This window comes from Nerophis ophidion, linkage group LG10, assembly GCF_033978795.1.
Source record: "Nerophis ophidion isolate RoL-2023_Sa linkage group LG10, RoL_Noph_v1.0, whole genome shotgun sequence".
Classification (NCBI taxonomy): domain Eukaryota; kingdom Metazoa; phylum Chordata; class Actinopteri; order Syngnathiformes; family Syngnathidae; genus Nerophis; species Nerophis ophidion.
Genome location: NC_084620.1, coordinates 26,154,531 through 26,180,878, shown reverse-complemented (window position 1 = coordinate 26,180,878; position 26,348 = coordinate 26,154,531). Strand labels below are relative to the sequence as shown.

The 26,348-nt window shown below is 40.3% G+C and overlaps 1 protein-coding gene across 1 annotated transcript; it reads left to right on the top strand.

Annotated features, from left to right (window-relative positions):
- The first annotated feature begins 1,058 nt into the window (after positions 1–1,058).
- LOC133560560 (beta-2-microglobulin-like) lies at positions 1,059–8,794 on the top strand. Its single transcript, XM_061913203.1, has 3 exons — positions 1,059–1,224; positions 1,514–1,789; positions 8,057–8,794. The coding sequence occupies exons 1-3, from the start codon at positions 1,161–1,163 to the stop codon at positions 8,068–8,070; spliced, it is 354 nt and encodes a 117-aa protein (XP_061769187.1). The 5' UTR covers positions 1,059–1,160; the 3' UTR covers positions 8,071–8,794.
- Positions 8,795–26,348: the final 17,554 nt, after the last annotated feature.

The following is a 26,348-nucleotide window of genomic DNA, read 5'->3' as shown; positions in this document are numbered from 1 at the left end:
TGTGTGATTTTTGCCACCAGATAGAAAAAATGTTGACCATGTCTTAATACAATGTAGGAAATATAATAGAGAAAGAGAAATACTGGAAAATAAGTTAGCAAAAGAAAATATTAGGTTAGAAGTGGGAAGTATATTAGGATTGCATTCAGAAAACATAGGGTATAAAGCAATATACACATATTTAAAAAACCCTGGCTTAAGTAAAAGAATATAGAGCAGGGATCCACCTCGGTCCACACTCCATTACAGTAGGTGGCGGTAATGCACACCAGAAGGTTGCTTGCCAACTGCCATAAAAACAACAAAAGAAGAAGAAGAAGAAGGGACGCAGGGCGCTCTGGATTTTGTATTTTAACTCGTTGGTTGTTGTATGGGCAGCACGGTGATAGAGGGGTTATTGAGTCTGCCTCACAATACGAAGGTCCTGAGTAGTCAGGGTTCAATCCCGGGTTCGGGATCTTTGTGGAGTTTGCATGTCCTCCCCGTTCCCTCCGTCTTCCTTCCACTTCCAAAGACATGCACCTGGAGATAGGTTGATTGGCAACACTAAATTGGCCCTAGTGTGAGAATGTGAGTGTGAATGTTGTGTCTATCTGCGTTGCCCCTGCGACTAGGTGACGACTTGTCCAGGATGTACGCCGCCCTCCGCCCGATTGTAGCTGAGATAGGCACCAGCGACCCCAAGAGGGAATAAGCGGTAGTAAATGGATGGATGGATTGATTGATTGATTGATTGATTGATACTTTTATCAGTAGATTGCACAGTACAGTACATATTCCGTACAATTGACCACTAAATGGTAACACCCGAATAAGTTTTTCAACTTGTTTAAGTCGGGGTCCACGTTAATCAATTCATGGTAGATGGATGGTTGTAGTAAGCAGTAAAACACCATTTACGTGTGTTTTAAAAGACGATACGCAAAGAATGTGAGTTTTTGAAAATATCCGCGTTAGTGTGGATACATGTTGTCTTTGTTATGTGGCGTGAATCTCTAAGTTAAACTAAGCAAACTCCTTTACCCAGCAACAACAAAAGCTAATAAATGATTGGCCCTTACAGGGTCAGTGGGCGGTCAATTGCGCATATCTGTTTCTCAACTGCTCCGAAATACTTTCGTTTTAGTTTAGCGCGTTAAGCTAAGTCGAGCGGCGTAAACATGAGGCTTCTCGCATTTTTGCTAACCCTGGCTGCTGTTTGCTTGGAAGTGGGCTCCAAGTTCAGTAAGTATTCGTATAACATTGTGCTTTGTAAGAAACGAACATGAAATTGCTGTCGAGTTAGTTAGGTTTCGATTTCCTGGAAAAACTCCACCCTGCAAAACCTCGTAAACTGCACACTGAATACCAATGTATAACTAAATAATGTTTTTTATTCTAATAATAAGCAATATGATGTATATTGTATATAACCAAAGGTCACTTGGCAGCATTCTTCTCTTTGTTTATCATGATGTGTCCTCCATTTTGAGCCCATGTTATGTTTGTAACACCACTTCCTTCTCTTTGTTAGGTCAGCCAAAAGTTCAGGTCTACACCTACAACCCAGCAAAGTTTGGGGAGCAAAACACAGTGATCTGTCACGTGAGCGAATTCCACCCCCCTGACATCCACATTAAGTTGTTCAAGAATGGAGAGGAGATCGACGAGGCCGTTCTGACAGATCTGAGCTTCAAGAAGAACTGGCACTTCCACCTGACCAAGCACGTTGAGACTACGCTTGTGCGAGGAGACAAGTTCATGTGTAAAGTTCTTCACGCCACATATTCTGGAAAAGACTTTGACTGGGGTGAGTTACAATAATAAAGTCAGTTAGAATTTCTGAGTGGGATTTCTGGGAAATAAAAAAATACCTGTAGACCTACTATACATTTAAACCAAAAGGAATACAATTCAACTAATAGAAGGCCTTCCGTATCAGGAATTTCCTGCTTTTTAGAAGTGCATAGCTGTCGTATAAGTGTATAAATAACTAACATCTGTACTCAAAATGTAAGTGTGGATTTGTGCAAATTAAAGTACAGAATAGAAAGCATTGTCTAAACAGCAGTGTAAGTATGAAAGTCAATCAATGTTTATTTATATAACCCTTAATCACAAGTGTCTCAAAGGGCTACACAAACCACAACAACATCCTTGGTACAGTGCTCACATAAGGGCAAGGAAAAACTCACACCCAGTGGGACGTCAGTGACAGTGACAATGATGTAGGCAACCCAGGGGACCGAAAGCAATGGATGTCAAGCGGGCCTAACATGATATTATGAATGTCCAATCCATAGTGGATCCAACATAACGGTGAGAGTCCAGTCCAAAGTGGATCCAATATAGTAGCGAGAGTCCCGTCCATAGTGGAGCCAGCAGGAAACCATCACAAGCGGAGGCGGATCACCAGTGCAGAGATGTCCCCAACCGATACACAGGCGAGCGGTCCATCCTGGGTCCCGACTCTGGACAGCCAGTACTTCATCCATGGCCACCGGACCTGTGTCCCCCCGCCCCCCCTTCCACAAGGGAGAGGGGGGCAAAGGAGAAAAAGAAAAGAAACGGCAGATCAACTGGTCTAAAAAGGGGGTCTATTTAAAGGCTAGAGTATACAAATGAGTTTTTAGGTGAGACTTAAATGCTTCTATTGAGGTAGCATCTCGAACTGTTACCGGGAGGGCTTTCCAGAGTACTGGAGCCCGAATGGAAAACGCTCTATAGCCCGCAGACTTTTTTTGGGCTCTGGGAATCACTAAGAAGCCGGAGTCCTTTGAACGCAGATTTCTTGCCGGTACATATGGTACAATACAATAGGCAAGATAGGCTGGAGCTAGACCGTGTAGTATTTTATACGTAAGTAGTAAAACCTTAAAGTCACATCTTAAGTGCACAGGAAGCCAGTGCAGGTGAGCCAGTACAGGCGTAATATGATCAAACTTTCTTGTTCTTGTCAAAAGTCTAGCAGCCGCATTTTGTACCAACTGTAATCATTTAATGCTAGACATGGGGAGACCCGAAAATAATATGTTACACTAATCGAGACGAGACGTAACAAACGCATGGATAATGATCTCAGCGTCGCTAGTGGACAAAATGGAACGAACTTTAGCGATATTACGGAGATGAAAGAAGGCCATTTTGGTTACGCTCTTAATGTGTGACTCAAACAAGAGAGTCGGGTCGAAGATAATACCCAGATTCTTTACCGAGTCCCCTTGTTTAATTGTTTGGTTGTCAAATGTTAAAGTTGTATTATTAAATAGAGGTCGTGTCTAGCAGGAAGAATAATCAGCATTTTAGTTTTCTTGGCGTTGAGTTGCAAAAAGTTAGCGGACATCCATTGTTTAATTTCATTAAGACACGCCTCCAGCTCACTACAATCCGGCGTGTTGGTCAGCTTCAGGGGCATGTAGAGTTGGGTGTCATCAGCATAACAGTGAAAGCTAACACCGTACTTGTGTATGATATCACCTAGCGGCAGCATGTAGATGCTGAAGAGTGCAGGGCCAAGAACCGAAACCTGGGGAACTCCACACGTTAGTCCGAGGTCACATTGTTATGGGAGACTCACTGCATCCTGTCAGTAAGATAAGAGTTCAACCAAGACAGGACTAAGTCTGACATACCAATTCGTGTTTTGATACGCTCTAATTAAATATTATGATCGACGGTATAGAAAGCAGCGCTAAAATCGAGGAGCATCAACATAGATGACGCATCAGAATCCATCGTTAGCAATAGATCATTAGTCATTTTTGCGAGGGCTGTCTCAGTAGAGTGATTTGCCCTGAAACCGGATTGAAAGGTTTCACATAGATTGTTAGACGCTAAGTGTTCATTTAACTGCTCTGCAACAATTTTTTCGAGGATTTTCGAAATGAAGGGAAGGTGTGACACCGGTCGGTAAATTACCATGAGGTCAGGATCGAGGTTAAGTCTTTTAAGGAGAGAATGAATAACCACTTTTTTTTAATGCTAGGGAAACAGTGCCAGAGGAAAGTGATAAGTTTATAATATTTAACACTGATGGACCTAATAATACAAACCCGTTTCCATAAGAGTTGGGAAGTTGTGTTCGATGTAAATATAAACGGAATACAATGATTTGCAAATCATTTTAAACCCATATTCAATTGAATGCACTACTAGAGAATTGATGTTCAAACTCATAAACTTTTAGTTTTTTTTGCAAATAATTAACTTAGAATTTCATGGCTGCAACACGTGCCAAAGTAGTTGGGAAAGGGCATGTTCACCACTGTGTTACATCACATTTTCTTATAACACCACTCAATAAACGTTTGGGAACCGAGGAAACTATTTTTTGAAGCTTTGAAAGTGGAACTCTTTACCATTCTTGCTTGATATACAGCTTAAGTTGTAAAACAGTCTGGGGTCCTGTTGTCGTATTTTACGCTCATAATGCGCCACTCATTTTCGATGGGAGACATGTCTCTACTGCAGGCGGGCCAGAAAAGTACCCACACTCTTTTACTACGAAGCCACGCTGTTGTAACACGTGGCTTGGCATTGTTTTGCTGAAATAAGCAGGGGCGTCCATGATAACGTTGCTTGGATGACAACATATTTTGCTCCAAAACCTGTATGGACCATTCAGCATTAATGGTGCCTTCACAGATGTGTCAGTTACCCATGCCTTGGGCACTAATACACCCCCATACCATCACAGATGCTGGCTTTTGAAATTTGCGCCTATAGCAATCCGGATGGTTATTTTCCTCTCTGTTCCGGAGGACACCATGTCCACAGTTTCCAAATATAATTTGAAATGTGGACTCGTCAGACCACAGAACACTTTTCCACTTTGCATCAGTCCGTCTTAGATGAGCTCGGGCCCAGCGAAGCCGGCGGCGTTCCTTTGTGTTGTTGATAAATGGCTTTCGCTTTGCATAGTAGATTTTTAATTTGCATTTACAGATGTAGCGACCAACTGTAGTTACTGACAGTGGTTTTATGAAGTGTACCTGAGCCCCTATGGTGATATCCTTTACACACTGATGTCGGTTTTTGATGCAGTAACACTGAAGGATCAAAGGTCCATACTATCATTGCTCACATGCAGTGATTTCTCCAGACTCTCTGAACCTTTTGATGATTTTACGGACCATAGATGGTAAAATCCCTAAATTCCTAGCAATAGCTCGTTGAGAAATGATGTTTCTAAAACTGTTCGACAATTTGCTTAAAAAGTGGTGACCCTGTGAATGACTTAGCATTTCATGGAAGCTTTTTTTATACCCAATCATGGCACCCACCTGTTCCGAATTAGCCTGCACACCTGTGGGATGTTCCAATTAAGTGTTTGATGAGCATTCCTAAACTTTATCAGAATTTATTGCCACCTTTCCCAACTTCTTTGTCACGTGTTGCTGGCATCAAATTCTAAAGTTAATGATTATTTGCAAAAAATTTTTTTTATCAGTTTTAACATCAAATAGGTTGTCTTTGTAGCATATTCAACTGAATATGGGTTGAAAATGATTTGCAAATCATTGTATTCCGTTTATATTTACATCTAACACAATTTCTCAACTCATATGGAAACAGGGTTTGTACAAAGAACTCCTTGATAAGTTTCCCAGGAAGTGGGTCAAGTAAACATGTTTGTTTTATTCCATTTACACATTGTAACAATTCTTCTATTGTTATTTCATCATAAAGAGAGAAATTATTTTGGAGGGCAGTATCCGCCGTATATACAGTCGTATCTGTGTTAATAGAACCCAGTTGTTGAAAGTGTGTCTCAAAATGCGTAATTTGCTGTATCTCAGTTTCAGTACTTTAATACATTACACTTAGAATTTTGATGGTGTAAGTGTGTTTACTCATGCATTGTAATCAATGTAGCTTTCAAAGACAACTTCAATACCCTCCAACGTTTTATATGCAGTATAAGCTGCACATGTATGCATATATATATATATATATATATATATGTATATATATATATAATGTGTGTGTGTATGTATATATGTGTGTGTGTATATATATGTGTGTGTATGTATATATATATATATATATATATATATATATATATATATATATATATATATGTGTATGTGTATGTATGTGTATATATATATATATATATGTATGTGTATATATATGTATGTGTATGTATGTGTATATATATATATATATATGTATGTGTATATATATATATATATATATGTATGTGTATATATATATATATATGTATGTGTATATATATATATATATGTATGTGTATATATATATATATGTATGTGTATATATATATATATATGTATGTGTATATATATATATATATATGTATGTGTATATATATATATATATATATATATATGTGTATATATATATATATATATATATATATGTGTATATATATGTGTGTGTATATATATATATGTGTGTATATACATATATATATTTATGTGTGTGTGTGTATATGTGTGTACATATGTGTGTGTATAAACTCCAATAAGGCCAAGACCAAAGAGCTGTCAAAGGACACCAGGAAAAGAATTGTAGACCTGCACCAGACTGGGAAGAGTGAATCTACAATAGGCAACCAGCTTGATGTGAAAAAATCAACTGTGGGAGCAATTATCAGAAAATGGAAGACATACAAGACCACTGATAATCTCCCTCCATCTGGGGCTCCACGCTAGATCTCATCCCGTGGGGTCAAAATGATGATGAGACAGTGAGCAAAAATCCCAGAACCACACGGGGGGACCTGATGAATGACCTGCAGAGAGCTGGGACCAAAGTAACAAAGCTTACCATCAGTAACACACTACGGAGACAGGAAATCAAATCCCGCAGTGCCAGACGTGTCCCCCTGCTTAAGCCAGGACATGTCCAGGCCCGTCTGAAGTTTGCCAGAGAGCACATGGATGATACAGCAGAGGATTGGGAGAATTTCATGTGGTCAGATGAACCCAAAATAGAACTTTTTGGTATAAACTCAACTCGTCGTGTTTTTAGGAAGAAGAATATTGAGTAGCATCCCAAAAACACAAACCTAGTGTGAAGCATGGAGGTGTAAACATCATGCTTTTGGGCTGTTTTTCTGCTAAGGGGACAGGACGATTGATCCGTGTCAAGGAAAGAATGAATGGGGCCATGTATCGTGAGGTTTTGAGCCAAAACCTCCTTCCATCAGTGAGAGCTTTGAATGGTTGACCAAATACTTATTTTCCACCATAATTTACCATTAAATTCTTTAAAATTCCTACAATGTGAATTTCTGGATTTTTTTTTGCATTCCATCTTTCACAGTTAAAGTGTACCTATGACTAAAATTACAGACCTCTGCCATCATTTTAAGTGAGAGAACTTGCACAATCGGGGACTGACTAAATACTTTTTTGCCCCACATATATATGTATATATACATATATACACACATTTATATGTAAATACATACATATATATATATATATATATATATATATATATATATATATATATATATAAATATACACACACACACACATTTATACACACATATATATATATACATATGTGTATGTATGTATATATATATATGTATATATATATATATATACATATGCGTGCATATATATATATATATATATATATATATATATATATATATATATATTTATAAATATGCATTCTCATAGTACAGAGTTCACGCACTTTTAGTAGATCACACGCCCTAGTACACCCTATTTTATTGTTTGGACACGCTGTTTAGCGAGATATATTCAGATCTGAGTTAATCAAGTCCTTAGTGTAGGTATTGAAGCCTGTCTCAATATGCACTTCCATACATACACTTAGCATTTGTTAATGCACACAGCTTTGTAAATGGAAGTATGGAACTGCGCCAATTCAGACACATCTCCATACTATAATTCCATACTTCGATATAGTATTTTAAGTGAGGTTAATGCGCTTAAAATATAAAATTACAGAAGTGTGCAAATAAGGTGGTCAAATAAAATTGCGGGATGTTTTTTTTTCTGAAAATGTTAGTAAAAATCCCAAGTGTATGGTTTTAAAACATCGTGTTTAATTGGAATGTTGTGTTTTTTTTCAGAGGCTAACATGTAAGAGGATGTCCAGTGATCAGAGAAGGAAGAGAGATGCATCATCCAGATGAAATAACACAGGGATTTTACCTTTTAGTTGTACACATATTCTATGACTCGGTGACTGTAGTAGGACCTATAATGGTCTTTACTTGTTTGTCTTCCACTATTTAAATCACACCTTTGATTATTTTTAGGTAACTATCACTTTTTCTCTGTAAAAAAAGTTCTGGGTCTAATAGTACGTTCCATTAGCCTTTAAAGTTGGAGGTCGGAGCTCGGAATGACGGCACAACCAAGTTAGAAACGTTCCACTGCAACCACGAGTGATGTGCCGTTGATACTGAAATATCAATACCAATATCGATCCTAAAATGTAAATATCAATACTTTAAAAGTTTGACAGCATGTATTTAATTTACAGAAAAAAAATGTAAGGAAACTAAATCATTGAAATGTTCACTAAATGAAACGCAATTGGTGGGAAATACTTTTTTTCCCGCCAGCTGCACACTGTACTGTATGAGTTTGAGTTTATTTCGAACATGCAAGCATACAACATGATACATCACATTTTCCAGTTTCTCTTTTCAACATGTTCGAAAAGGAGTAAGAAGAAGCAGAGCTTATTTAATCCTACCCCTTTTCTTTTACATAACAGTTGCTAAAGCTTTTGTTCACTTCCTGTTCTCAATGTATTCACTCCATAAGTAATAAGTAATCACAATAAAAATAAATAAATAATTGGTGAAGTAAGTTTTATTTCATACGATGAGTTAAGTAAGATTATTTTGAGAATGAATGGGTGAATAAAATCAGAATGTTTATCATGGTTCTTCTTTTTTGTACTTTATTAACACTTCCAGTTTGAAGAGTTTCTTGAAGTGGATCATATTAGTACATTGTTTGATTGCTTTTCTTAATCAATTCCATAATTTAATTCCACATACTGATATACTGAAGGTCTTAAGTGTTGTACGTGCATACAAATGTTTTAAATGACATTTTTCTCTAAGATTATATTTCTCTTCTTTTGTTGAGAAGAATTGTTGTATATTCTTGGGAAGCAGGTTATAGTTTGCTTTGTGTATAATTTTAGCTGTTTGCAATTTCACTATGTTGTGGAATTTCAGTATCTTTGATTTAATAAATAAAGGGTTTGTATGTTCTCTATATCCAACATTATGTATTATTCTAACTGATCTTTTTTGTAACACCGTTAGTGAATGAAGTGTACTTTTGTAATTATGTCCCCATATTTCTACACAGTAACTCAGATATGGTAACACTAGTGAGCAGTAGAGAATATAAAGTGATTTTTGGTCGAGACCATATTTGGCTTTATTCATTATTGACGTATTTTTTGATACTTTATGTTGTATATTTTTTACATGAGATTTCCAGTTCAATTTATCATCAATCATTATATCTAGAAATTTGGTTTCATTTACTCTTTCAATTTCTATTCGTATTTGTGTTTGACTTTCTTTTCTACTGTTACCAAATAGCATTATTTTAGTTTTACTGAGATTCAATGATAATCTGTTTTTGTCAAACCATCCATCCATCCATCCATTTTCTACCGCTTATTCCCTTTCGGGGTCGCGGGGGGCGCTGGTGCCTATCTCAGCTACAATCGGGCGGAAGGCGGGGTACACCCTGGACAAGTTGCCACCTCATCGCAGGGCCAACACAGATAGACAGACAACATTCACACTCACATTCACACACTAGGGCCAATTTAGTGTTGCCAATCAACCTATCCCCAGGTGCATGTCTTTGGAAGTGGGAGGAAGCCGGAGTACCCGGAGGGAACCCACGCATTCACGGGGAGAACATGCAAACTCCACACAGAAAGATCCCAAGCCTGGATTTGAACCCAGGACTGCAGGAACTTCTTATTGTGAGGCAGACGCACTAACCCCTCTGCCACCATTCTTTTAATTTGTTCATTTCTTCTGTTATTATTTGTATTATCTTCTGTGTGTTCTCTCCTGAATAAAACACTGTTGTATCATCCGCAAATAATACTAACTTTAAATCTCTTGTAACTTTACAAATGTCATTTATATAGGGATTGAATAATTTAGGTCCTAGTATTGATCCCTGAAGTACACCACAGGATATATTTAGCATTGTAGAAGTGTGTTCGCCTAGCTTCACGTATTGTTTCCTGTTCGTTAGATAAATGATAAATAAATGATAAATGGGTTGTACTTGTATAGCGCTTTTCTACCTTCAAGGTACTCAAAGCGCTTTGACATTACTTCCACATTTACCCATTCACACACACATTCACACACTGATGGAGGGAGCTGCCATGCAAGGCGCCAACCAGCACCCATCAGGAGCAAGGGTGAAGTGTCTTGCTCAGGACACAACGGACGTGACGAGGTTGGTACTAGGTGGGATTTGAACCAGCGACCCTCGGGTTGCGCACGGCCACTCTCCCACTGCGCCATGCATTGGATAACTTCTTATCCAATTTAAGACTAACCCTCTGATGCCATATCGTTCTAGTTTTTTTTATAAAATATTGTGATTAATTGTGTCAAATGCTTTAGTTAGATCCATAAACACTGCTGCCGCACATTTTTTACTATCTATTGCATTGGTAATTTCTTCTGTGATTTCAAATAAAGCCATTGAAGTTAAAACATTAGCTCTGTATCCTATCCATATTGGTTCTCTTCGAGTAGTCTATATTTATTTATGACATTTTCTAATCTGTTGTTGAACAGTTTTTCAATGATTTTAGAAAATTGTGGAAGTAAAGAAACAGGTCCATAATTAGTAAATAGATGTTTATCTCCAGTCTTATAAATTGGTGCAACTTTAGCTATTTTCATTGTGTCTGGAAATGTGCCTGTTTGAAATGATAGGTTACTAATATACATTAATGGTCCTGAGATCTTATCAATAACCTTTTTTATCGTATCCATATGAATTCCGTTACAATCAGTTGAAGTCTTTGATTTTCATTTTTTCACAATTTTAACTATTTCAATGCTGAAAGGTGAAAAAAGGAAACATTGGATAATTCAAGTACATTATTTAAATGTTGAGTTTATTTTACAAATCAAGATATTTAGAACAGCGCAAAAGTGCAAAAACAAACTGACAATGTGTGTTACTTGTTTTCCAAACTGATTATGTTGGCTAACATTTAACTCTTTCCATATGGTTCGTCATTGTTTCCTTATGTGCGCAGTCATTCAGTCCGTCATTTTTTTATTTAGGAAAATTGATTACAATTAAAATTAGTTACTATGTATTATAAAACAGCAGAGATATGTATCCTTTTTCGTGGAAGGCTATTTGGTGACAAAACATACAGAGTTCAATAGAAATAAGTTATCCATCATTTGTTTTTTGCATGTGATTTTATGTCGTTTGATGATGACTCCCGAGGAGCAGCATACTTCTTGTAAAATTTTACCAGACGTAGTAGTAGGTATATTCACGCAAAGTATCGGTATTGAATCAGTATCGCAAATACCAGCCTGAATTTTACTTGGTATCGGATTGGAAAGAAAATCACTGGTATTGAACATCACTAGCAACCACATAATTTCCCCATTTTGGGATGAATAAAAGTCTATCCTATCCCAGAAACAATTTACGGAAAAATATGCACGCCTTTAGCAATCGTCAAACATGGCGGATGAAGAGGAAACACGGACACCATTGATAGCAATTTAGAACGTGTAAAACACATGGAAAAAATGTAATTTACACTACAGTAATATTACCATATATACTGTACATGTCCAATAATAAATTGGACATGTACTGATTTACTGTAACAAAAAATACTCAGAAGTACTAATAATGGATATTACAGAAGCTTTCAATTGTTTGGAATCGGAGCAACCATCTTTAAAGCCAACACGGTTGGCGAGGACTCTCCGACTTTCTGAGTAGAATATTAGGACCTCAAAATTCAGACTTTCCAGTACAAATGGAACGAACCATAAGGAAACAGTTAAATGTTAGCCAACATAATCAGTTTGGAAAACAAGTAACACACATTGTCAGTTTGTTTTTGCACTTTTGCGCTGTTCTAAATATCTTGATTTGTAAAATAAACTCAACATTTAAATAATGTACTTGAATTTTCCAATTTTTCCTTTTTTCACCTTTCAGCATTGTTCAATATACATATACAGTGTATACAAATATATATATATATATATATATGTATATATACATATATATATATATATATATATATATATGTATATATACATATATATATATATATATATACGTATATATATACATATATATGTATATACATATATATGTATATATATACACATATATATGTATACACATACATATTATTGTAAGTGCAAGTTAAAACTCTACTATGCAAAACAAAACCCATTTATCAAAAACACCCAGAAACGCCGCCGGCTTCGCTGGGCCCAAGCTCATCTAAGATGGACTGATGCAAAGTGGGAAAGTGTTCTGTGGTCTGACATTTCAAATTATATTTTGAAACTGTGGACGTGGTGTCCTCCGGAACAAAGAGGAAAGTAACCATCCAGATTGTTATAGGCGCAAAGTTCAAAAGCCAGCATCTGTGATGGTAGGGGGTGTATCTTCCGGCTGGCCTGGGAACGCCTCGGGATCCCACTGGAAGAGCTAGACGAAGTGGCTGGGGAGAGGGAAGTCTGGGCTTCCCTGGTTAGGCTGCTGCCCCCGCGACCCGACCTCGGATAAGCCAAAGAAGATGGATGGATGGATGGATGGAAGGGACTGATTTAAATCCTCAACCTAAGTTTGTCCCTAATTTTAAGGGGTCCTACGAGCTGTTTGAAATTTGCACAACTGACATGTTTCCAACTTGTGACGTCAGCGGATAACTCCCTATATGGTAAAGTTTTACCCCAAAAGCTTTGAGCAAGTTTGGCATTGTAGTCCGACGCTCTATTCAATAAGTTCCTTTTTTTCTCCTCTTGATGTGAGGCAGACTGGCTCGTACATGCACATGCATGGGTGTAGGAACGGGTTCAACATGGGGGCGACACACACACACTCACAAATGTATTGTAAATCTACAGTTTTCCCCAGACAGTGCATATTGTCTGCTTGTTGACTTGCCAAAGCACTGGACAACTGTGCATATATACTGTAGGGTGACTTTCGTGTGCAGTCACAGGGGCACCATGTCAATGTGTATGACTTTTTTCATCTGCATTCAATTTTTCAATACATTTTTTCTCATTTCTAAATCCAGAAATGATAAAGGTAGACTCTGATTTTACAGAAAAAAGTGTTTGTCCTGATTAATGGTCTTGCAATAAAACACAAAGCTCTCTACTGTCATGCTGTAAGAAGTGCTGTAATGAAGCCAAGGAAAGTCACCGTACCACTTTTTTGTAAACTTTGTTTCGTTTCACAGAACTTGAGTCTGAATAAAATTTGGGTGTGGCTGGTATGGCTCTGTCTATTTGCTTCAGACTTTCGCTGCTGTCTGGCCCTACACTCAACGTCCTAAAATGAGCAGTCACAATGTCACACACTGGGCGAGGGACTATAATGAGATGACTTTACTGATGACTTTACTGAAAATACATGGTTTGTAAATATGAATGTAAACAAACGGCAAGACGTTTTAAACAAGTAATATTCATGGACATTGTTCTCAACAGACAGCCTGCGAGTGTTACAATCGGACTTCGGCCTGATCTCTCTTCCCCGCCCCCACACTCAGAGCTGTTTAAATAAAATCACGTGAGGCTGTGTTGCGTTTTTTTCGAGAAAAAACCTGTATTCTTCCGCAGTGTATCTTTTTAAAGGGATAAATGCATCTTTCTCCAGTATTGGGAGCGACATGTACCCGAGAGGGACAAGCGGTAGAAAATGGATGGATGACCCTGTGCACATGCATCATCCGCTGTTGCCATTTCTAATACAAAGTAGCATAGTCCTAACATATCTGTCAGTAGTGTTACAGTTTTAGGACAGGAGCTAATGTTACAAGATGACCCTGGAAGCACTAAAAAGTACAACATGACTGACGGGGAGAATACGCCGTTTACGTGCCATCCATCCATCTTCCGCTTATCTGAGTTTGGGTTGCAGGGTCAGCAGCCTAAGCAGAGAAGCCCAGACTTCCCCAGCCACTTTGTGCCGCCTTGGACTGATGCCCAACTCACTTGCTGTCGAAGTGGAGGCGCGTAAATAAGACCGGTCACAAACACGACTCTACCTGAAGAGGCGTTCAGAAAGCGTCTTGACCACGGTCTGTAAAACATAATCTATGCAAAATGTTGACCAAAGAACCACTATTAGGTGCTATGTGGACCACAAGGAAGTGTTTGTTGAAAACAAAATCCTAACTTGACCCCTTTGAGTGGCTGCAATTCGCCACTAAAAAGGAAAAAAACTAAATAAATTGGGCCAAAATAGTCTAAGTTAGGGATTAATCCAAGTGGACTTTCCACTCGGTTTCCATTTCGGCGATGTTTTTTGATTGATTGATTGATTGAGAAGTTTATAGACATCTTAAAGAATTGAATCCATGTAATAATGCTTTAAAAAGGCAAATGGATGGCATAAAAAGCCAAAAGGCTTGATTCCATTGTGGTCCATTAAATATTTGTCACATTTCATACATTCAATAATAAAAGATATATAACCTGTAAAATTAATATAAACAATTCCGTTAAAAAAATTTATGTATTATGTACATATACACAGTATACATGTCAGGTGATTTGAAAAACAATAAACACAAAAAAGGGGGCTTTTAGTAAGTGTCCAGTACTGCACACTTACTTGTTCCGTTGTTTTTTAAGTGTAATTTATGTACTCCAAAAGGCTGTAGTGTAAATATGGAAGAGAGCGAAAAGCTTGTTGACATCAGAGAGCCATTGTTCAAACAAAACCAGAATTTCAAGGTGTGAATCACACCCACATTAATTGTTGGACAGAGTTTACATAACAAAATACACCCAAGCAGCACAACAAGTGTGCACATAGTAATACTATTTTTTTTTTTTTTTAAATCATACAAAATACATATTGGTTAATGTATACATTCAATATTTATACATTCAACACACATTTATGTTTGGAATGTTCTCTATTATGGCCAATGTTTTATTTATCCTAGTATGATTAAATCGTAATATTGTTAATGCTACCTCTTCCCTTCTATTTGTGTCCTTTTTTTAAACATTTTGTTTATTGGATTTTTGACATACACACACCAGAAATATAATTAAACATGTGTCAAGTGTTCTTGTTTCCCTTTATATTTGTTCTCTTAATCTTCTGTGTATTGATAGATTACCATTTCTGTATATTACAATTATTTTTTTCCCACTGTTTATATTATCCCACTTAAGTTGCCATTTCTTCATCATTTCTTTTTTTATGTTATAATTATATTTTATATTTAGCCCAGAGAGTATCAATTATTTTCTGTCATGCCACCCTCCCCCTTTGGGTACATATTTTTTCCCCCCAGCTCTCAAAGTGGATTTTGGAAAGGAAAAAAAACAACTGACCCATCTGTGTATTTGGAAGGGGAAAGTAATTTTTAGATTATTAATTTTTATTAATTAAAAAAAAATCAGAATTGCAGTATGTTCTATATAGAATACGCTTATCAGATGTTATGGAAACAATGATTGCAGATTAAATTAAATCAAATTGGGATTAAAGGAAGAATATATACATGGATAAAAGACTTCTTAACAAGTCAAAATTGTTTTGTAAAACTAGAGAATGAATACAGTGGAAAATATGAAGTGGAAAATGGAACCCACAGGGGAGTAGTTATTTTTAATCATGATGAATGAATCGTTTAGTGAAGTGGAAGGTTTAGTGGGTGTGGCGCTTTTTGCTGATGATAGAGTGATGCGAAAGAAAGGTAGAAATACAAATTATTAAAAAAAAAAAGAAGATTCATAAAGCTGTAGAATACAAGAATGTGGAACATCTTGGGGTTTAAGATTTGCAGTTGGGAAAACTAAAGTCATTCATTTTATAAAAAAGAATGTTCAAAACAAGCTTCACATTAAAATATAAGGTGAAAATATAGAAGAGGTACAAGTTTTGAAATATTTAGGAATATGCTTTAAAATAATAAACCAATTGCCTGATCAATCTGTATGAATAAATCTGTGGAGATAGCTAAAAATGTGTTTAATATTATGAGAGCTTTGAGGGGCAAAGATTGGGGGACTGATAGACCGGCACTGAAAGCAATATATATCAGTTTAGTTAGATCTGCAATTGATACAACATTTATCCATCCATCCATCCATCCATCTTCCTCCGCTTATCAGAGGTCGGGTCGCGGGGGCAGCAGCCTAAGCAGGGAAGCCCAGACTTCCCTCTAACCCAGCTACTTTGTCTAGCTCTTCCCGGGGGATCCCGAGGCGTTCCCAGGCCAGGAGGGGAAAGATATAGTCTTCCCAACGTGTCCTGGGTCTTCCCTGTGGCCTCCTACCGGTTGGACGTGCCCTAAACACCTCCCTAGGGAGGCGTTCAGGTGGCATCCTGACCAGATGCCCGAGCCACCTCATCTGGCTCCCCTCAATGTGGAGGAGCAGCGACTTTACTTTGAGTTCCTCCCGGGTGGTCGAGCTTCTCACCCTATCTCTAAGGGAGAGACCCGCCACCCAGCAGAGAAAACTCATTTCGGCCGCTTGTACCCGTGATCTTATCCTTTCGGTCATGACCCAAAGCTCATGACCATAGGTGAGGATGGGAAGGTAGATCGACCGGTAAATTAAGAGCTTTGCCTTCCGGCTCAGCTCCTTCTTCACCACAACGGATCGGTACAACGTCCGCATTACTGAAGACGCCGCACCGATCCATCTGCATCAAAAAACATTACTTAGGAATTGATTGATTGATTGATTGAGACTTGTATTAGTAGATTGCACAGTACATATTCTGTACAATTGACCACTAAATTGTAACACCCGAATAAGTTTTTCAACTTGTCTAGGTCAGGGTCCACGTTAATCAATTCATGGTACATAGATAGAATCTAATCACAGGCATTCAAGTTATGTTGTGGAGCAACAAAATCCACCCCAAATCCAGCAAGTACAATACATTAAAAAACAAACAAACATTGAGAACTTGTTAAATTAGGTCCTGACGTTGAGCAACTCAAACCTAACGTTGAAACACAATGGTTTTTGATTACGTTTAATCAAGGTTGGGTTCTGATGTTGATTTGACCATTGAATTTTGATCCAATCCAACCAATATTCCACAACACAAATACAAGGTTGAAACAACATGCTTTTTGACTTTAATTTAATGTTAGGTTGTGACGTTGATTTGACCATTGAAATTTGGTCATTTCCCTACCAACGACTTGGATCCAACGTTAGATATCAATGCTGTCTCAATTTACAAATACAACTATTTTGAAATTTTCTTTCAAAGTCAGTTTTAAAGGACTTGTATGTATCATCAACGTTGTATGGATGTCTTGTGCCTGCTGGGGTGGCAGCGTTAGAAATAGAAAATAATGAAAAACCTTTACAAATGAGGAGAACTCAACTGTCAGCAGTTTATTGGGCAACTTAAAAGGGTCAAGGTAGGGTTGTATGGTATACAAGTACTTATAAAGTACCGCGGTATAACTGATGTAAAATGTACGATACCGCCTTTAAAAATTCAGGTACTTTTTTTTTTTCATGTGCCGGGTTACGTACTGTGTTGACACTGCTGGTAATATAAGCCGATGCGTATGTGAGTGAAAACATGCTCAGAGCACTTACAAGCAGAAACAGTGTGTACACAGAAGAGGGAGGATGGACATATATTTTTAAACGAACGATAATGCCCCCTCTACAGTGTTTTAGCTGCTTCTGAATCACTACCGGCATGGCTCGGTTGGTAGAGTGGCCGTGCCAGCAACTTGAGGGTTGCAGGTTCGATTCCCGCTCGTGCCATCCTAGTCACTGCCGTTGTGTCCTTGGGCAAGACACTTTTCCCACCTGCTCCCAGTGCCACCCACACTGGTTTAAATGTAACTTAGATATTGGGTGTCACTATGTAAAGCGCTTTGAGTCACTTGAGAAAAGCGCTATATAAATATAATTCACTTCACTTCACTAATCCTCCCCGCCATGGCCACAAATGAACTATGTCAAGTATCACCCCTGCATGATGAATAGCTAATCTTGTTTTTCCCTGCACACTGTAGGAAGATACAATAGCTAACCGCTGACAGTAAGCTAGCACTCCTAAATGTAAATAAATGGGTGAAACTCTCGAAATATCGATTGGAACAATACCAAGTACAACGGCTGTATATAGTCGGTACTACAATGATTACATCAATATTTTTTATCATTACAAAATCTTTTGTCATTTTTGTTATTGTTCATAAATGTGTTATTGTTCATAAAGAAGGACCTTAAGTATGATCAACCCTGTAACTACTTGGTATTGGATCGATACCCAAATATATAGTATCACCCAAAATGTGTATAACATCCAAACAACAGAAAAATAAGTGCTTATTACACTTTAACAGATTGTGTAGATAGAACTTATTGAAACAGAAAGTAACTAAATATTAACAATAAATGAACAAGTAGATTAAAATTCCATCCATTCATTTTCTACCGCTTGTCCCCCATAATTTTGACAGAATAATAGAATGGGTGTCTATCTGTGTTGGGCCTGCGATGGGGTGGCGACTTGTCCAGGGTGTAGGCCACCTTCCGCCCAATTGCAGCTGAGATAGGCACCAGCGCCCCCCGCGACCCCAAAGGGAATAAGTGGTAGAAAAATGGATGGATGGATGGAAATTACGCAACATGTTACTGCATATGTCAGAAGCCAAATTGGGAGCCTTTGTCACATACTATGTTATTTAATATCATGCTATTTCACTGTTCTAAATTTGTTTTTTAAGTGCTTTAAAAAATGTATGTTTAATGTGTCATGAGATTTTAATGATGACATGTTTTGGGCTCCCCTTTATTTTGAAAATAATCGAACATATTCAACATACATTTTAGTACCGATAGACAACACTCGGCAAGGACTTCCAACTCACCAACAAAGAACAGGTAAAGATATAGTGGTTCGGATGGATATTAGAAGATAAATGTAATAAAGTTCCATTTATCCATTCACCCATTTTCTACCCCTTGTCCCTTTCAGGGTCATGGGGGGTGCCGGAGCTTATCTCAGCTGCTTTTGGGCAAAAAGGCGGGGTACACCCCAGACAAGTCACCACCTCATCGCAGGGCCAACACAGTTCCAATTGATAATATTATAGTTAGTCCAACAATTGCAAATCCTGACATACCGCAGTGGATGTATGACATTCCAAATGTGGATATGCAGTTATTAAACAATATAGGTTTTAATCATTATCAGATAGGAAAGGTTATTAAAGAAAAAATATTCACATTTTGTCATAACATATACAGATCCACTCAATACTATAAATAATTAAGCCAGAAAACATAACTTTAAATAAATTTAAAAATTGTGACAAATTATTGTTTTTTTACGGGGGAATTAATAGCAATTTACATGGCATTTAATTGGACGGAGCAGTGTTGTATTCATTGGAATAAAAAAAACATAGCTTCAGAAACAAAACAGGATTCACTAAATGAAATACCGTATTTTTCGGAGTATAAGTCGCTCCGGAGTATAAGTCGCACCTGCGAAAATGCATAATTAAAGAAGGAAAAAAAACATATATAAGTCGCACTGGAGTGAGTATAAGTCGCATTTTTGGGGGAAATTTATTTGATAAAACCCAACACCAAGAATAGACATTTGAAAGGCAATTTAAAAGAATTGAAGAATAGTGAACAACAGGCTGAATAAGTGTACGTTATATGACGCATGAATAACCAACTGAGAAGGTGCCTGGTATGTTAACATAACATATTACGGTAAGAGTCATTCAAATAACTATAACATATAGAACATGCTATACGTTTACCAAACAATCTGTCACTCCTAATCGATAAATCCCATGAAATCTTATACGTCTAGTCTCTTACGTGAATGAGCTAAATATAATATTATTTGATTTTTTTACGGTAATGTGTTAAAAATTTCACACATAAGTCGCTCCTGAGTATAAGTCGCACCCCCGGCAAAACTATGAAAAAAACTGCGACTTATAGTCAATAAATGGGTTGTACTTGTATAGCGCTTTTCTACCTTCAAGGTACTCAAAGCGCTTTGACACTACTTCCACATTTACCCATTCACACACACATTCACACACTGATGGAGGGAGCTGCCATGCAAGGCGCCAACCAGCACACATCAGGAGCAAGGGTGAAGTGTCTTGCTCAGGACACAACGGACGTGACGAGGTTGGTACTAGGTGGGAATTGAACCAGGGACGCTCGGGTTGCGCACGGCCACTCTCCCCACTGCGCCACGCCGTCCCAAAAAATAGTCCAAAAAATACGGTAGTTAAGAAAAAAACTAAACCAGAAATAAACATGGAAATGAATCACAGTAAAGCAGAAGAAGTTAACATAGAAGAATAATGGCGAGATAGATGGAATGAAGATTAAAAAATGGAGGCAATATTTACAATGTCCAGAGAAGTACAGTATGGGCTAGTTTTTGCCTCATCCCTCACTAGTAAAAAATGTGTAAAGAATGCACTTCCCACCTAACAAGACCCGATAAATCCGATATAGAAAGAGATGATGTAGTATTTTATGCTCACAGATGCAACCTGGTGGTTGTTTGAGCACATTGAATCTAGTCCTGGATAGTCCCACTCTTTAATGCTTCAGTCATGTGCAGGATTCTCACAGGAATAAGGCAATCATACGGCCTTACCTACTCTATATGTGTACCAGAGAGGAGGACATAAAACTAGCCATGAATTGATTTGGGTGGATCCCGACTTAAACAAGTTGAAAAACCTATTCGGCTATTACCATTTAGCGGTCAATTGTACGGGGAGGAAAAAAAAAAAAAAAAAACTATTCGGCTATTACCATTTAGTGGTCAATTGTACGGAATACTCCTCTCTGAGCTGCTACCTTACCGTGGTGGAGGAGTTTGCGTGTCCCAATGATCCTAGGAGCTATGTTGTCTGGGGGCTTTCATGCCCCCTGGTAGGGTCTCCCAAGACAAACAGGTCCTAGGTGAGTGATCAGACAAAGAGCAGCTCAAAGACTTCTATGGAATTACAACAAAATTGACTCAGATTTCCCTTGCCTGGACGCGGGTCACCGGGGCCCCGCTCTGGAGCCAGGCCCGGATTTGGGGCACGATGGCGAGCGCCTGTTGGCCGGGCCTGTCCCCATGGGGCCCGGCCGGGCACAGCCCGAAGAGGAAACGTGGGTCATCCCTCCAATGGGCTCACCACTCATAGGAGGGGCCATAGAGGTCGGGTGCATTGTGAGCTGGGCGCCAGCCGAAGGCAGGGCACTTGGCGATCCGATCCTCGGCTACAGAAGCTAGCTCTTGGGACGTGAAACGTCACCTCACTGGGGGGGAAGGAGCCTGAGCTAGTGCACGAGGTAAAGAAGTTCCGGCTGGATATAGTCGGACTCACCTCGACGCACAGCAAGGGCTCTGGAACCAGTTTTCTCGAGAGGGACTGGACTCTCTTCCACTCCGGCGTTGTCGGCAGTGAGAGGCGACGGGCTGGGGTGGCAATTCTCGTTGCCCCCTGGCTCAAAGCCTGCACGTTGGAGTTCAACCCAGTGGATGAGAGGGTAGCTTCCCTCCGCCTTCGGGTGGGGGGACGGGTCCTGACTGTTGTTTGTGCTTACGCACCAAACAGCAGTTCAGAGTACCCACCCTTTTTGGGTACACTGGAGGGAGTACTGGAAAGTGCTCCCCCGGGTGATTCCCTTGTCCTACTGGGGGACTTCAACGCTCATGTTGGCAACGACAGTGAAACCTGGAGAGGCGTGATTGGGAAGAATGGCCGCCCGGATCTAAACCCGAGTGGTGTTTTATTATTGGACTTTTGTGCTCGTCACGGATTGTCCATAACAAACACCATGTTCAAACATAAGGGTGTCCATATGTGCACTTGGCACTAGGACACCCTAGGCCGCAGTTCCATGATCGACTTTATAGTTGTGTCATCGGATTTGCGACCTCATGTTTTAGACACTCGGGTGGAGAGAGGGGCGGAGCTTTCTTCTGATCACCACCTGGTGGTGAGTTGGCTGCGATGGTGGGGGACGATGCCGGACAGACCTGGCAGGCCCAAGTGCATTGTGAGGGTCTGCTGGGAACGTCTGGCAGAGTCTCCTGTTAGAGAGAGTTTCAATTCCCACCTCCGGAAGAACTTTGAACATGTCACGAGGTAGGTGCGGGACTTGAGTCCGAGTGGACCATGTTCCGAACCTCTATTGTCGAGGCGGCTGATTGGAGCTGTGGCCGCAAGGTTGTTGGTGCCTGTCGTGGCGGTAATCCCAGAACCCGTTGGTGGACACCAGTAGTGAGGGATGCCGTCAAGCTGAAGAAGGAGTCCTATCGGGTTGTTTTGGCTCATAGGACTCCGGAGGCAGTGGACCGTTATCGACGGGCCAAGCGGTGTGCAGCTTTAGCGGTCGCGGAGGCAAAAACTCGGACATGGGAAAAGTTCGGGGAAGCCATGGAAAACGACTTCCGGACGGCTTCGAAGCGATTCTGGACCACCATACGCCGCCTCAGGAAGGGGAAGCAGTGCACTATCAACACCGTGTATGGTGCGGATGGTGTTCTGCTGACTTCGACTGCGGATGTTGTGGATCGGTGGAGGGAATACTTCGAAGACCTCCTCAATCCCACCAAAACGTCTTCCTTTGAGGAAGCGGTGCCTGGGGAATCTGTGTTGGGCTCTCCTATTTCTGGGGCTGAGGTTGCTGAGGTAGTTAAAAAACTCCTCGGCGGCAAGGCCCCAGGGGTAGATGAGACCCGCCCGGAGTTCCTTAAGGCTCTGGATGCTGTGGGGCTGTCTTGGTTGACAAGACTCTGCATCATCGCGTGGACATCGGGGGCGGTACCTCTGGATTGGCAGACCGGGGTGGTGGTCCCTCTCTTTAAGAAGGGGGACCGGAGGGTGTGTTTCAACTACTGTGGGATCACATTCCTCAGCCTTCCCGGAAAGGTTTATTCAGGTGTACTGGAGAGGAAGCTACGCCGGATAGTCGAACCTCGGATTCAGGAGGAACAGTGTGGTTTTCGTCCTGGTCGTGGAACTGTGGACCAGCTCTATACTCTCGGCAGGGTTCTTGAGGGTGCATGGGAGTTTGCCCAACCAGTCTACATGTGCTTTGTGGACTTGGAGAAGGTATTCGACCGTGTCCCTCGGGAAGTCCTGTGGGGAGTGCTCAGAGAGTATGGGGTAACCGACTGTCTTATTGTGGCGGTCCGTTTCCTGTATGATCAGTGTCAGAGCTTGGTCCGCATTGCCGGCAGTAAGTCGGACACGTTTCCAGTGAGGGTTGGACTCCGCCAAGGCTGTCCTTTGTCACCGATTCTGTTCATAACTTTTATGGACAGAATTTCTAGGCGCAGTCAAGGCGTTGAGGGGTTCCGGTTTGGTGGCCGCGGGATTAGGTCTCTGCTTTTTGCAGAAGATGTGGTCCTGATGGCTTCATCTGGCCGGGATCTTCAGCTCTCACTGGATCGGTTCGCAGCCGAGTGTGAAGCGACCGGAATGAGAATCAGCGCCTCCAAGTCCGAGTCCATGGTTCCCGCCCGGAAAAGGGTGGAGTGCCATCTCCGGGTTGGGGAGGAGACCCTGCCCCAAGTGGAGGAGTTCAAGTACCTAGGAGTCTTGTTCACGAGTGGGGGAAAAGTGGATTGTGAGATTGACAGGCGGATCAGTGCGGCGTCTTCAGTAATGCGGACGTTGTATCGATCCGTTGTGAGCCGAAAGGCAAAGCTCTCAATTTACCGGTCGATCTACGTTCCCATCCTCACCTATGGTCATGAGCTTTGGGTCATGACCGAAAGGATAAGATCACGGGTACAAGCGGCCGAAATGAGTTTCCTCCGCTGGGTGGCGGGGCTCTTTTTTAGAGATAGGGTGAGAAGCTCTGTCATCCGGGAGGAACTCAAAGTAAAGCCGCTGCTCCTCCACATCGAGAGGAACAGATGAGGTGGTTCGGGCATCTGGTCAGGATGCCACCCGAACGCCTCCCGAGGGAGGTGTTTAGGGCACGTCCAACCGGTAGGAGGCCACGGGGAAGACCCAGGACACGTTGGGAAGACTATGTCTCCCGACTGGCCTGGGAACGCCTCGGGATCCCCCGGGAAGAGCTAGACGAAGTGGCTGGGGAGAGGGAAGTCTGGGCTTCCCTGCTTAGGCTGATACCCCCGTGACCCGACCTCGGATAAGCGGAAGAAGATGGATGGATGGATGGATTGTACGGAATATATACTGAACTGTGCAATCTACTAATAAAAGTTTCAATCAATCAATCAATCAAGAAGATATCATTACTGGAATGAGGTTAAGTCATACATATAATATATATCACTGAAATTAATAGGACAACATAAACCAGAGCTTTGTGATTACTGTAATAGAATATAACATGTCAAGCATGTATTAATACAGTTCAAAAAGAAGTAAGTGAAAGAGAAGATTAGTATAATAATTGAGGATATTTTAAGTTTGGGTTCGGAAACCAAACATTTTTTTTTAACATACATTTGCAGCTGAGATAGGTGACCCCGAGAGGGACACGCAGTAGGAAATGGATTGACGTTTAAATAAATCAATTTAGAGTAAGAAATTCTCTAGATTTGTTATATATTTTATACTGTATATTATAAAAAATATAACATAATAATATATCAGTATATCCATCCAGTATATATTATATACAGTATATCCATCCATCCATTTTCTACCGCTTGTCCCTCCGGCGCTGGAGCCTATCTCAGCTGCATTCGGGGGGAAGGCAGGTTACACCCCGGACAAGTCGCCACCTCATCGCAGGGCCAACACAGATAGACAGAAAACATTCACACTCAGTGGCCTAGTGGTTAGAGCAGGGGTCGGGAACCTTTTTGGCTGAGAGAGCCATGAAAGCCAAATATTTCAAAATGTATTTCCGTGAGAGCCATATAATATTTTTTAACACTGAATACAACTAAATGCGTGCATTTTTAAGTAAGACCAACATTTTTAGAGTATAGTAAGTTTGTTATTCTTTTTAATAAAATTGTTATTCTAAAAGTTAACCAATAATAAGTATAATACTTCTTACCATTAATGCGACATCTTGAAAAGGTGCGATAGAAAACGGATGGTTGGATTAAAATGCATGAGAATGTTTTATAATTTGAATGTTATTTGTAACACTGTGATTGCCAGCTGAATTATTAATTACTTATCGTGTTAAGCAATGTCAGCTAAGATTTATCTGAGAGCCAGATGCAGTCATAAAAAGAGCCGCATCTGGCTCTCGAGCCATAGGTTCCCTACCCCTGGGTTAGAGTGTCCGCCCTGAGATCGGTAGGTTTTGAGTTCAAACCCCGGCCGAGTCATACCAAAGACTATAAAAAAATGGAACCCATTGCCTCTCGGGTTGGCACTCAGCATCAAGGGTTGGAATTAGGGGTTAAATCACCATAAATGATTCCCGGGCACGGCACCGCTGCTGCCCACTGCTCCCCTCACTTCCCAGGGGGTGATCAAGGGGATGGGTCAAATGCAGAGGACAAATTTCACCACACCTAGTGCGTGTGTGACAATCATTGGTACTTTAACTTTAACTTCACACACTAGGGCCATTTAGTGTTGCCATTCAACCTATCTCCAGGTGCATGTCTTTGGAGATGGGAGGAAGCCGGAGTACCCGGAGGGAACCCACGCAGTCACGGGTAGAAAATGCAAACTCTACACAGAAAGATCCCGAGCCTGGGATTGAACCAAACACTGCTCAGGACCTTCGTATTGTGAGGCAGATGCACTAACCCCTCTCCCACCGTGCTGCCTATATACAGTACCTGTATATGTAATATTGTAAAAATTACATGTTATATTGCTACTTTGGTACATTTTTAAAATGATACTAATGGATTAGATTTTATATCGCACATATCTATTATTAGATACTCAAAGCGCTCACAGAGAAGTGGGAACCCATCATTCATTCACACATGGTGGTGGTAAGCTACATTTGTAGCCACAGCTGCCCTGGGGTAGACTGACGGAAGCGAGGCTACCAGTTTGCGCCTACGGCCCCCCCGACCGCCACCTTTCATTCATTCATCATTCATTCACCAGTGTGAGCGGCACCGGGGAAAAGGGTGAAAGTGTCCTGCCCAAGGACACAACGGCAGCGATTGATTGATTTA

Bases quoted from the DNA above. Each gene is read 5' to 3' on its own strand.
- LOC133560560 (XM_061913203.1), top strand. From the start codon at position 1,161: ATGAGGCTTCTCGCATTTTTGCTAACCCTGGCTGCTGTTTGCTTGGAA. The intron at 1,225-1,513 runs GTAAGTATTCGT...TCTCTTTGTTAG, and splicing joins GGAAGTGGGCTCCAAGTTCA to GTCAGCCAAAAGTTCAGGTC.